This window comes from Lutra lutra, chromosome 4, assembly GCF_902655055.1.
Source record: "Lutra lutra chromosome 4, mLutLut1.2, whole genome shotgun sequence".
Lineage (NCBI taxonomy): Eukaryota > Metazoa > Chordata > Mammalia > Carnivora > Mustelidae > Lutra > Lutra lutra.
Window position 1 is genome coordinate 71,695,867 of NC_062281.1, and position 14,469 is coordinate 71,710,335.

General features: G+C 42.9%; 1 protein-coding gene across 1 annotated transcript in view; it reads right to left on the reverse strand.

Annotated features, from left to right (window-relative positions):
- NKAIN3 (sodium/potassium transporting ATPase interacting 3) overlaps positions 1–8,528 on the reverse strand; it is a 653,340-nt gene extending 644,812 nt beyond the window's left edge. Inside the window, exons 1-2 of the mRNA XM_047724881.1 lie at positions 8,479–8,528; positions 6,994–8,266 (exon numbers count right to left, since the gene is read on the reverse strand). Of these exons, the coding sequence (XP_047580837.1) occupies positions 6,994–8,266; positions 8,479–8,528 (1,323 nt within the window). The remainder of the gene's footprint in view (positions 1–6,993; positions 8,267–8,478) is intronic.
- Between the last annotated feature and the right edge of the window lie 5,941 nt (positions 8,529–14,469).

A 14,469-nucleotide genomic window follows, 5' to 3' on the forward strand; every position in this document is an offset into this window, starting at 1 on the left:
GGGGACACCTGCGTGGCTCAGTGGGTTAAGTGGCTGCTTTCAGCTCCGGTCATAATCCCGGGGTCCTTGGATCAAGTCCGGTGTAGGGCTCTTTTCTTGGTGGGAAGCCTGCTTCTCCCTCTGCCTGCTGCTGCCCCTGCTTGAACGCTCTCTCTCTCTCTCTCTCTCTCTCTCTGACAAATAAATAAAAATTCCTTAAAAACAAAAAAAAAATACAGTGCTCCAATGGCTCCATATTGCCATTGGACACCTGACTGCCAACAAAGTCAGGTGTCATAGCACATGGCCAATACCAGCTCATAGCACGCAGTCTCTCCCACTGCACCCTAGCCACACCGGACTCCTGTGCACCTAGGAACACACTATGCTCTTTTAAAACTGGCGACTCTGACCATTTGGTTTCCTCTGCTGAGAATGACCAAGAGTTGGTCATGCGAAGAGAGGCATGACCAACTCCTGGTCATTCTTTCAGACTCAGCTTCCAGATTCTGGGAAGTCGTCCTGACCACCCCATCTAAGAAGAACACTTTTCATCTCCTTAATGACTCGGAACAACATCTGTGAGTACTTAATCTTTGTTTACTTATTTATTGACAGCCCTTCAGCCCTCAGATATAATTCACACCAGTACGCCCCCTGCTTAGGGACTCTGAATATTTGTTCAATGTTATTGATTATTTCAGATCCAAGAAGCATAGAACAAAGTAAAGACAGTGCAGACTCGAATCTGAACCCTGGTTCCAGCTGTATGGTTCTGGGCATGTTACTCAAACTCTCTTTGCCTTAATTTCTCAATCTCTAAAACGAGTGGTGGTGATAGCGATATGATTTCATAGACATAAAGTACCTAGAATAATGTCTGGCACATTAAAAAATTCAATAAAGTTTAGTATTCATCTATGCATTCATTTATTCTCCAAATATATACTGAGTGCTTACCCTTTGTAGGGTAGAGTGGAGGATCCCGTGAGTAAATCAAAGTCTTTGCCTTTTGTGCATTTAAAGTCCAGTAAAAGAATTAGCACATACACAAAGAGATAAACACAAAGAAATATAAGATTAGTGTCCTAAGAAAATAGAAGAATAAAAATAAAAGATTAGTATTCGTTGGCTAGGGCTATCATAATACAATAGCACTGAGTGGCTTAAACCCCAGAAATTATGTGGTCTCACAGTTCTGGAGGCTGGATATCTGCAGGCTAGACTAATAGGGTTTTGGCAGGATTGTTTCCTTCTGAGGATCAGGAGAGAGAATCGGTTCCATGCTTCTGTCCTAGCTCCTGGTGCTTCTCTGGCAAACTTTGGCTTGTAGAAACATCACATTAACCTCTGCCTTCCTCATTATATGGCATTCTTCCTGCGGGCATACCCGTGTCCAAGTTTCCTCTTTATAAGGACACCAGTCATATTCCAATATGACCTCATCTAACTAAGTACATCAGCAATCATCTTTTTTCCAAATAAGATCAGATTCTAAATTACCAGAGATGAAGACTTCAAAATAAAAATTGGGAGGCAGGGGCGTGGGGAGGTACAACACACAAACCAACCTATAACAAGACCATAAGAATACACTATTTCCCAAGCAAATCCAATACTTCGAATGTATACTTAAATAACAAGATAATAAGAGAGCTATAAATGGATCTGGATTTGTTAAAAAAAAAAATTGCTTACGCAGAATATTTTAAGGACTTCAACGGCAACCATGTTATAACACCAGTCTCGTTATTAAGCATAATTTCATTTCCTTAACTGTTCCTCAGTTTCATAAAATGAGCCAGAGTTTTTCAATAAAGAGGAGGAATGGAAACTAAATGATTAAGGATTATATTTCATAGGAGAAAAGAAAGAGCTGATAAAATGAAAAACATGTTAAAGCAAAAGTATCAGTATATCTACGTAGCAAAATAAATGTATCTCTGCATCCACTGCCAAATATGTAGTCCAGATGAGTGCTATATTTCATAAAACTAAGTTTAAAACATGTTACCACAAGGACACCATCATCATTCAGACACCTCTCAACACATTTTTACCTCAGCATGACTGGGTCACAGGTGGTGACAAGATAGCTTGAATGTGGTACGGAGAGAAAGTTAACTTGGTTTTCACTGTGAGGGAAAAAAACAACACTAGTTTTCTTTAATTTGAAAGGATGGTCTCTAAAATAAAAACATACAGACTATGAATGTGTTCAAAGCTGTGTGTTTTCTATAAATCTTCTAAAGGTTTCTGTTACTATAGGTCTGTAAAGCAAAAGTTTCAAATTTTGTTCCACTGATTATTAGGCGTAAAAGGCATATGGCTGTCACCTTTCCATAAAGTGACGCAATAAATCTCCTCTAATAATACAACAACCAGGGACAAAAGTTCTGTCGAATGTGTCTTCAAGTCTCCTCTGTGATATGAAGAAAATGTCTTAAGCTCTGTGGAAACAATCTCTGCCAACCTAGTAAGTTCAACACGTCAGTGGGGCCCCTATAAGAAGATGGCTCTGTGGGCGCCTGGGTGGCTCAGTGGGTTAAGCCGCTGCCTTCGGCTCGGGTCATGATCTCAGGGTCCTGGGATCGAGTCCCGCGTCGGGCTCTCTGCTCAGCAGGGAGCCTGCTTCCCTCTCTCTCTCTGCCTGCCTCTCTGTCTACCTATGATCTCTGTCTGTCAAATAAATAAATAAAATCTAAAAAAAAAAAAAAAAAAAAGAAGATGGCTCTGTGGCATGTGGAGTCAATTTTAGACTTTAAAAAAATGCAATTAAGACTTCTTTAAATGTGGCGACTAAAAAAGATTTACTAAAAGCCAATGATCAGGTGTTCCTTTTTATTTCTAGATTACACATACATGATCATAGAATACACATTATTTGAAAACAAGCAAAATGAAAAGTATCCTTACAAAAATATATATTTAAAAGTCCTTAGGTGACCCGATGAATCCATTACACAGTGGTGAATGGCTTTTTCAGAAAGGATTACTTGGCACAGTTTTCTATGGATGCGCATTCAGGCTTCTCAATTCCTCTGTAAATTCATTTAGTAGAATTAAGAACAGGAATGTAAAATCTGGGGCAAATACACAAATTTGCTTAGGGGTAGAAGCATGGAGAAAAAGTAAGGATGGGAGATGACCATGAGAAAGAAAGTAGAAAGATCGAGATTTTTGCAAAGCAAAGCTCACCCAAATACACTAGCCTAAAAATGAGTTCTCTCCAATTCCTATTCCCAACCTGATGTTTCACTCCAGAGCAGGGTTTGGAGGAAATGTGAATGAGATCATAAAAACCTTCCCTTGTGTCTTTAACTTTTAGAAAGAGTTAATGTGCCATCTTTTAATGACCTGCATAGTTACCCTTAGTCATTAGCATGTAGATTCTTTTCAGCAAATGTGTTCTCCACATGCCATTCCCCTCTCAACACCCACTCTTATTTACTGCTTCATAACCTCCAACTTCCAACAGTTGGTGGGAGCAGGAAAAAAAAACATGAAAGGGAAAAAAAATGACAGCTGGTTTCAGTGGAAAGAACACTAGATTTTCTTACCCGGTTTTTACCGGTTTTACCCAGCGGCATGTTGGAGTTGGCTTATACCCGCTCAGAGTCAGTTACATTTTTACGATTTTGTGAGACAGTTGTTAAATGAGAGCAATTACTAAAATTAAATAATATAAACTTAAATTTAAGTAAATAATATTAAAACAGAGGTACTAAATATTTAAAACATATCCCTTCCTATTTTACTATCTTAGTTTCACCATGCTTTTGAGGTTATTTATGCCTATTTTATCTGTATGCTAGAAATACTATGTAATGGTGTACCTAAAACTGGCCAACGTGGGAATATTTACACCAAAGAAATTGGCAAATGCTAAAAATCAGGGTGTAACTCTGTTCTGTTGATGATCTAGGCTTCAGAAAGCCATGGAGAATGTTTTCTAGTAACATACATTAAACCTAAAATGTGTCATGTCATTATCCTGTCAATAGCACACAAAAAAACTGAGGAAATTTTCCAGCATGTGAAAATGATTACCCAACTCAGCAAAGAAATCTGCTGAAAGAGGAGGTCATTGAGAGGACGTGACTGCCAGTTGACCCTTGAGCTGGACCAGGACTATACAAGCCTCCTTACTCCATCCCCTGTCCTTGGAATATACATCTTGCCTACTGTTGGTGTCATTTCAAGGACACAGCCTTGAGAAAGCAGTGTGCTATTCAGACCATCCAGGTGATATACCTGAGTGAACCCAGTGAAGGACTCTGTTAAGTTTCTAGAAGGTGGAACAATGACCTACTTATCTTGTAGCAACTTCATGTGTAAGTTACCTTGCTTATGAAATCTACCACTTACCAATCTGGAGTGGCCTGCCTCTTCCTTCAGTCTCTCCTCCTTTCCCTATATAGGGCCAGTTCTGAATTTCACCCCAGAGGTTTCTGAGGTTGTGAACCAACATCACATCACTGATGGAGTGAAATTCCAATACTGGCTTCCTTGTTTCACTTTCCTATTACCCCTCAAAGTAAATAAAGACATCATCCAGCATTCATATCAGAACTACAGAACCAAGTGTTAACCAAATTCAACAAAAAGATCTGCAGCATTAAACTGGCTATATAAAATTTATGATAAAGAACATTACATATATTAGTAGCCATTGTAGTATTAGTCAAGTGAATGCTACACATTCTTTAAATACACTCTAATAGTGTATTATACAGTATCATAATGTAGTAATGTATGTAATATATACATAGTGTTTTGTTTGAGATCCAATTATTAAAGGTTTACCATCACCCCTGTCTACCATGAGAAAACTATTGATTTGGAAAAGTTGTTTAACTCTGAGTATCATCTTCCTTATCTGCCAACTAGTGATATGAGTGCCTTCCTCAGAGGATAATTTTAGGAGTAAAATAAAACAGTTTATGCTAAAACCCTGTGTGGATTACAAATGTTAATTATTATCAAACATTCAGCAAATACATTTCAGCTCCTAATATGAGCTCTCTTAAGAATTCTCAAGTTTTGCAAAGATGAATAATGTTTAATCCTTCTCCTCAGGTTGCTTACAGTCTAAAGATGAGAGAGGCAAATAAAATGATATAAGAAGATGAAATGTGATCCAACAGAGAAAAAAGCAAAGTGCTATGCAACTCGAGGAAAAGAAGTGAATGCTTTTACCTGGAGCACCAGGGAGCACTTCACTGAAAAGGTAGAATTATGAGGTAAGTTTTGAAGAGTCATTTGCATTTGTACCAGTTGAGATGGTGTATGTGGAAAGGGGAGGCATTCCAGGCTGATAGATGAAACACCAAACATATCATCATCATCACATGTATTATAATACCAACTAAGGAAATCATAATTGTATTGATAAATCCACTGCATCAAAAACCCTTACTTGTTATTTCCATGTACAACAGAAAGAATTATGCCATTATACATTATGCAATCCAGTGTGCCTAATGATAATCTTGCATAGTCAAGACTTGACTAAATATTTATTCAGTTTTTTCCAATTTATAAGCCATGTTCATTTTTAAGAACCGAAGTGTAAATTATCCTAAGACCTTCTTTCCTTAGTGAAAGAAAACATTCATGTACAGGTGATTTTTTAAGTTATTTTTCAGGAAACTCCTCTGTATAATATGTCCTCAACAGGACAGAAGGGACTAGCCTATAGACATAAAGAAAACTTGCCCCTGATTGCAATTCTATAAATACATAAATCATGCACCTGTTATGTAAACAATGAAGAACAGGTCTAAAGTGAGGTTTTAATGGGAGAGTGGAACACTGAGGCAAGAGAAAAGTGAAACCTTTTAATACATTCATGGGAACAAGGGCTAACTATCAAAGAAAGAGCATTATTTCATCTCTCAGTTAATGAGTCCTGCAAGGGTTGACATTACTCAGTAAAGTTCACTGAAAAGATTTTCCCCTTGCTAGTCAAAATATGCTAGTTAATGTTTGTGACTTTAAAAAACAACATTTTGAAGAAAGCTTGGCCAAGCATGTACAGAATTTAAGTGTAAAAGGAGAAGATGTCTATGAATCGTTCACACACACAAGTCTGACACGATGGGTCTGTAGCCTTGACCTCAAGTGACAACGGAACAGACCACAGATCCAGTCTAGGTCCCTATAGGACATATGTTAGAAAAGCACCCCCCACACACACACACACACTGAAATGAAAGCTTTTTCCCCCTTCACTCTGGATCTCTCACCTCCCAGTACGTGCTCTCCCTCGGCAAGCCACCCTGCCAATGGAGCCTTCCACTCTGTTCTCTCCCTGATGACAACTGTCAGTCTGTCGCTGTCTGAACCTGCAACATTTCAACAAAATCTAAAAGGAAATTGATAGCGCAGGGGCTGAAATACTCTAGTTTAAAACCACAGAGCCAGACCTCCTGCCTGGAGATCCAAGACTCCTCAAGCACCACCTTTCAAAGTGCTGAAGGTAAGAATCACCCTAGTCTTAACTATAAGAGTTAAAGCGGTTTCTGTCTGCTCAGAACCTGAGCACTCGCAAGCACCTTCTAATTAAACTACGTTACTGGAAATCATCCCGAGAAGAAAGAGCCCACAAGCCCCGGGGAAACTTCAGCAGGAAAGCCGAGGGTGCTAAAGCCAGCGGTCCAACCAGGGGTGGGGTGCGGGGGACGGTGCGGGGAAATCGCTCACTCTCCCGCGCCGCCGCAGCGGCCCCGGGACCTCCAAGGCGACGCCAGTAGGGTGCGCGGTGACCCCCCGAGCGCGGGGCCAAGAGGGAGAGACCGCGCCCTCCCGCAGGCAAGGGCGACCGGCTGAGCGCCGGGGGCGGGAGGGCTGTGAGAGTCCGGGCGGCGAGGAGGCGGGAGCCGCCAGGAGCTCCGAGCTCACACGCCCACCCGGCGCCGGGAGGTGCGGGTCCGAGGGTCCGCTGAGAGGGGCCGGGGAGGCCGGTCCCAAGGCAGGCGGCGGTCCCGGGACGGGGGCGCGCGGGGCACTCACCAGCTGCAGCGCGCAGAGGCAGATGAGCGAGCAGCGCCCGGTGCAGCAGCCCATGGTGCCGGCGGCGTCCGAGCGGCGCGCGCGGGGAGAGATCTGCGTCCTCCGGCGCCGCGGCTCCCGACTCCGGAGCAGCCCCCGCCCGGCGCTTGCCCGGCCCGCGGCCGCCGCTCGCGGCTCTTGGGGTCTGGGCTGGCGCACCGCCTTTGTTAGTTTCCCGGGCGGGCAGAGGTCAGTCCGGCGCGCTCGACCCGAGCGTCTGGCGGGGTCCCTGCCTCCCACTGTGCAGGTCTGCTTCTTGGGGAGGGGGAGCCGGGCGGGCGGGGCGGGGGGCGGAAGGGAGGCTACAGATGGTGAGTGGGTGGAAGTCTGTTTAGGGGAGGGGAGTATGAGGAGGTGGGCGTCTGAAAAGTGGAGTGGGCTGTCTGGGTTGGGGTGTGTTGTGTGTGTGTGTGTGCGTGTGTGTGTGTGTGTGTGTGTGTGGTGGGAGGCGATGAATGAAAGGGAGTGCCGCTGAGGAGGCTCAGCCAGTCTTGTTAGGAGTCTTTGGAGAGAGAGGGGCCGAGGGAGAGAGAGAATGAGAATGATGAATATGAATGAGCGTGAATTGGGGCGGCTGGCGGTGGTGGTAGAGACCCTTGGCGGCGGGTCTAGCTGGGGAGACCCGGCCTGGGCTTTCTCTCTGGGGCTTGCGCTGGGCCTGGGGAGGGCCCTCAGAGGCGTGTGTAGAGGAGGGGACTGGGTTTTGCTGAGCTGCCCGAGAGCTGGAGAGGGTGGGAGTCGAGAGGGCTTGGTGTCGGGAGAAGCGGGTCCCAGAGGCGAGCAGCCAGGGGCGGTGGGGCGAGCGTCGCGCAGCGCCGGGCGGAGCTCCGGGACCCAAGGCTGCGAGTTCGGGCGGCCGGAGAGGAGCCGGCTGGCGGACGCTGCGCTGGCGCGTCTACAACGCCCGACTCTGGGAGCGCGGCTCGGGGTTCCCGGGGCCGGGGACGCTCCTGCCCGCCGCAGTCGGTTGCTCAGAGGGCGCCCCTGCTGGAGCCTGGGAGCCAAAGTTGGAGCGAGTTGGCGTGGCCGGAGGCGAGGAGGCGGCAGTGAAGAGCAGCGCCGGCTGGAGTGCGGGGTGAGCCGGGACGCCACGAGGAGCTCTGTTTTGGGTTTCCCAACTAAGGGCTCTTTGAAATTGTCGCCAGGCAGGAGAGGAGACAAAGCGAGAGAGAAGAGGATGCGTGTCTGTTTTCGAGGAATGGAGACTATTTCCGCGATGAGGATGTGATTTCTCCTCCGAAAAAAATTGAGAAAGGGTTTGGAAATAAGACCTCGTCCCAGTGAGAGTTAAAATCCCAGACTAACTCTCCATGAATCCCAAGGAGACTCTCTGGCTCTGGCTCGCGTAATAGAAGAGAGCAGAGAAGGTCTGCAGCGGATCAAATGTCTTGGGGCCCAATGTCAAATTTCATGGGCACCTTTGCTGTACGTACCTGGTGGAACTACGCTAGTGGCTCCAGCACGCTGGAAGAGCAGGGAGCAAGCCTCCGGGCCATTTGTCACAGAAGAGGCTTTCTTCAGGACTTGGCACTGAAACCCGGTTTCTAACCTACTGCTGCCCTCCTGGGTCCTTCGTGGTAGGTTAGCAGGAAAAGGAGAGATCTTTGCATTTTTAAAACATTCACTCTATACATGGAAACGATGCTCAGGTCATTCCTGCAGGCATGAAAGGGAGTTATAGGCTGTTTTGTTTTGTTTTGTTTTGTTTTGTTTTGTTTTGTTTTGCAATTTACTGCCTTTTTCTGGACTGTTCCTCCAGGACCTACATTTGTAACTGAAAACAGTTATAGCTCCCAGAAAAATCTTTGCATGGTAACTTTGAAATTTAATAGGGACACAGAAATAACCTCAGGATTTGGGACCATAAAAGGGCCAAAAACATTCATTGTTTAGGTTCCACTTCTGTCCATTATCACAGAGGAGAAGAAAATGGAGTCAGAAGCCTTTGTTGTCGTTACTGTTGTTGACCCAGTCTTTAAGGCATCAAGGGATGAAGGATCAACATTTCTTTTATCAACAATAAATGTAACCATCACGATTTATGATGAATGAAAACAATAAGGAAAAATGGACCCTGACAAATAAATGATTTAGCGTATCTTAAAGGGCAGGACAGAAAGTTTCAGGCATCAGCCCCTCTGAAAGCTGTAGGAGGCAGCTGAAGAAGCAGAGGACATGAACAAGTCTATCTACAACTTCCAGAAATTATCATAGTCTCTTCGTCTCCAACGATTGTGATGGATGATGATAATAAACATAGTGTCCCTGCTTTCTCTCCACATTATATATGCTCTCCTCAAAATACGTTGTTTTTTTTTATCATCATTTTATTTACTTGTTTAGAAAGTATGAAATTTGCAGCCAGCACACCCTGGGTCCTTGCCAGGCACCAGGCACCAGTGTAAATGCTTTATGTATATTCACTTACTTAATCCTCACAAGAGCTAGGAGATCAGTGCACCACCTTGAGCATCCCCAGTAAAAGGATATGGAAATGGGAACAGGGAGTCTCAGGCTACTGAACAGATGAAAAGGAATGCAAAGCCAGGTAATCTGACTCAAGAGCTCCTTGATTTACGCATTCACCGCATTCACCACATTCACCATTGCCTCTCAAGCTTAGGACCCAAGAAGCACCCGCACTGGAGCCAACCGTTCTCCAGGAAGTAGGTACAATAATTTGCATTGACTCCACCTCCAGAGTCAGTACCACCCAGGCAGTGTCCTTTTAGGGGACCAATTCAGTCTTCCAGTATCTTTCCCTTTCCCACTGCCCCCTCTACTGATAGACCAGGACTGGAGTTTCTTCCTGGAATCATTGAAGACAGCTGAAAATGCATTTGGCTTTCGAAGAGGGGAAGAGGGAAGAAGCAAAGATAAGAGGATGCTATAACAAGTCTAAAAATTGTGTAAAGTTACCTTTATTTTTCACTGCAGTCTCTTACTCTCATTTGCTAAATTGAACTGCTTCACGAACTAAAAATCTTCCTCCCTCCCTTCATTTCCTTCCTTCCTCAATCCCACCCTCAAACATGTCTTACTTGCTTCATTTCTACATTGCTTAATATGTCAAGGGTCATGCTGGTTGCCAGGTTTGCAAAGGTAAATGATATATTCCCTCGCTTCCCGTCAAGCGCTTGGTGGTGGGAAGGGAGAGCCACGGAGTGAATGGAGTAGAGTCCAGTGTGAGGAAAGTTAGCACTGGGTGCTATCACTGAGTTTTCTTTCTGTGAGGGTAGGGAAGATTTAAAAGAAGAATTACCTGTCTTTTGGGGACATGGGTGGAGAAGACAGTAGCAAATGACAGAACAATGGAAAGGGTGAGGTCTGGAGAGGACTGTGGGTAAGCTGAGGAGGAAATGATAATCTAAGTAGAGCAGCTGATCCTGATGTGTGGGTGGTTATGCCACCTCCTAGCTATCAATTTCAGAGAAGTCACCTTGTTTCCCTCAGTCTAGCTTGCCTCTGTAAAGTGGGCATGACCGTATGACTTGCCCCAGAGGACTAAGGCTTGCATTGTTCTTTATCTTCCAACCGCATGTGCCTTACCCCTTCACGTCACGTAGGTCTCAGCGTCATGTCATGTCCCGGCAAGGCTTCACTGACCACACTGTCTGAAATCACACTCCAGTCACTCTGCTGCATTTTCATTCAAAACAGGTTTTTGTTTACTTTATAATTTCCTGTCTCCTCCACTCAGAAATAATGTTAATTTATAATAATGGACACTTTTAGTATCAGAGCTCCCACATCATGTATACAGATATATTTATACACACATAAATGTAGCTGATGTAAGTACTAAACTTATGTGTGTATATATATATATGCATACAGGACATTCTAGTCTGTCTTTTTCTTTCTTCTTTTTCTCAATTTCTTAGTAAAATCCTTTTTTTTAGTTTGTTGTTGTTGTTGTTTTACTTACTTAAGTGAATAAGTACTCTACACCCAACGTGGGGCTCAAACCCACAACCCAAGATCAGGAGTTGCATGCTCTTCTGACTGAGCCTGCCCAGCAGGTACACCTAATAAAATTTCTTTTGAGAGACACTACTCCCATCTCCCTTAAAGTCCAGAGAGAATCAAATTGTCTATATCAAGAGTAAGAGGACTGGGTGGGAGGGAGCACATCTAGAGACCACACATAAAATGTAAATTTCTAAATTTCATAGGACTTTCAAACACAGTCAACCCTTGAAGAACTCAAGGGTTGGGGCGCTGACTCTCCCCCACAGTCAAAAATCCAAGTATAACTTTTTAAAAGATTTATTTATTTATTTGAGAGAAAGAGAGAGAGAGAAATCAAGTGCATGAGTAGGGGAGGGGCAGAGGGAGGAAATCTTTGAGCAGATTCCATGCTGAGCTCAGAGCCCCTCAGGGCTTGATCTCATGACCCTGAGTTCATGACTTGAGCCAAAACCAAGAGTTGGATGTTTAAGCAACTGAGCTACCCAGGGGCCCCAACTTTTGACTCTTAATAGCCCACTAAGAAGCCTTAGTGATTACATAGTTGGTTAACACATATTTTGTATGTAATATGTGTTATATACTGTATTCTTACAATTAAGTAAGCTTGAGAAAAGAAAATGTCATTAAGAAAAGCATAGGAGGAGAAAGTACATCGACAGTACTGTTCTGTAAAGAATCCATGTGTAAGCAGATCCCCAGAGTTGAAACTCGTGTTGTTCAAGGGTCAACTGTACAGGGATTGGATTCATGAGCTTGAAGGAATTAAAGTGCCACCTTAATTATTTCACTTTTTTTTAAAGTCTTCTAGTTCTGCATTTTTGTTCGACTAAGATAATGTACAGTCCGCTCAAGCATTTTTCTATCTTCACTGAGAAAAGTTGTTAAACGTGACGCGAAATATGTGCTTTTTCTTTAGCACCTGCTTGATGGTGGGCCCCTTCTTTGGCACCTTCTTGGAGCCAGCAAATTATAATTGTCTACACCTCTTCCTACAACTGGCTCCAGTTCATGATTAGAATAGACACTGTCCTAATTGACAGACACTGTACTAATGGTGTGACTGTTCAGTTTGAGCAGAGATCAAGTTTACACTGGAGCAAAATTTGGAGACACACGTGTGCAGGGTTTGAAGCCTGGTTGTGAAGGCTTCAGTACACTTGTGTGGCCCAATGCCTGTAGAGTTAGGTGTGATTCGAGGAATGCATAGCAGTGAATGTTCCGGAATGTTGAGGGTAAGGGTAGAGGGGGCAGTTATCATTTCAATATTCCTTTTCTCCCTGAGGAGAGAGATATATCTTGCTATCGAAAGCACTCTATATCACACTACTTAAAAGTGATCCCCAAGGGCTGTTTTATTGGGAGGTGAGGTGAGGAAGAAGGGGGAGTGGATAAGTGGTATGGGAGTTTTGAAGGTCGCTAGAAAGCCTGGAGGAGGCAAGAATTATGAAAGAGAAAGAGTGAGGAAGTTCCTTTGGTATATCTTGCTTCAGGAAATGTTGGTAATAACTTGTTTTAAAATGTGAAAGAGACAACCAAACACCATTTGTCATTTCTGTTTGGATTAAAAAAATAAGCCTCCATTAATATTTATCTATCATAACTCTTCAGCGGTCTAACAACACTGTTCATGTTGTTGCTATTATCATAATGAGTATTGCAATGATATGCATTTAGAGTTTTTTCTAATGTCATGCACTGAGCAGCCCTGACTGACACCAACAAGTTCAAGCTTTTCTCACCATTTAATTTACTGCCGAATATTGGCAACTACTGTTGATTCCTATCAACAAACATTACTGCATGCCTGTTATGTCAGAGTCCTCAAACTGGAGACAAACACTTCCTTCCTACCATTAACATTTGCTCTCCTGCCCTCTGTTATTCTCAAGGTTCCAGAAGATCAGATCCGATTTGTCTGCATGGTGGCTTAGCTAGACCCCTAATAATTGGCAGTAACAAAGGAAGAGAAAAGGTAGCATAACTCAAAGTAAAAAGAAAATATTAATACAAAGTCTTAGCAAATCCCAATGCCACCAACCCATTTTGATATGTATGTATGCGTTCTTCTATCTGCCTATACATGTATTGGATTACATTAAGTATTCCAAAGTAAAGAGAAGACCTTTTTTTCCCTTTTTTCTCCCATTTTTAGGAGGGCCAGTAAAAGGCAGACTATGAAATGGATCATTTCCATGGGCCAACAAAGGAAGTCAACAACAACAAAAAGACACTCTTCTCCACTGCAGTACCATATATGGAGAGAATTTGTCTCTAAAGATAATGAACCCTTACAGTTTCCTCACATCTGTCTGTTTTAAGGATCAGTCCCATATTATTGCAGAATGCTTACACACGATGGTAACATTAAGGAAAACATATGAGATCTCTCTGATTTACTTTGGCACCTTTTTTGTAAGTCTAAGATTTTATTCCAAAATAAATCATTAAAAATAAGAAACAATCACATAAAATGTGTTACACATGTAGAGTAGGCATATACAGTCCTGAAGAGGTTGTCCATCAGAAATGTAAAGCCTAACATAAAGTACATTAGTTCATGCTAATGTGGGGCAAATTCTTTTTTAGTAATATATGAATGATGAATTTTTTATTTGTCCATGGTAATTTAATATGCATCCACAATCCCTCAAAATTATACCAGTGCACATAAATACACATTTGTGTTATTTTAAAAATCAGTGATATAAGCTTACAATTCACACTGAACCAGCTTTTGCTTTCTCCCATGCATTTTTTTAAAGACTTTATGTATTTGATAGAAAGAGAGAGACAGCAAGCACACAAGCAGGGGGGGTGGCAGGCAGAGGGAGAAGCAGGCTCCCCACCAAGCAGGGAGCCTGATGCAGGGCTCAATCTCAGGACCCTGAGATCATGACCTGAGCCAAGGGCAGATGTTCAACCAACTGAGCCACGCAGGTGCCCCTTTCCCTTGTATTTTTATTTAAGAAATCTAGACATTTTTAAACAATAAAGATAGTACAATCATATAATTTCCTTTACTTTTTGAATGGCAAAATAAGGAAATATAATTGGTAATGAGCAAAAATGAATAGTCATTAGTAAGATCACTGTGATTTTCTGAGGCAGTCTTAAAAATTAGGAATGGCATTCAAGGCCAGTTAGCATAGATTCCCTTTGTGTTCACTAGATCCCAAATGTGCCCTCAGTAAGGCCATGGTCTCACCTGAAAGAGATGCACATCACCACAGAAGAAAAAGAAGAAAACAATCATATATATATATATATGTGACCACAGAAGAGTACATTTTATTATACAGTGTCTTTTCCCCTTAGGTTCGCCTAGTATGTTTTCCACAGTGCGTGTATACTGAGCTATACTGAGGTAAAGAACTGACAGATTTTGAGTACAGTTGTAAATATGGCACAGCTCAGTTTTTAATGTAAGTCATATGTATAAAAATAAACTGATTAAAGTAAAAAGTA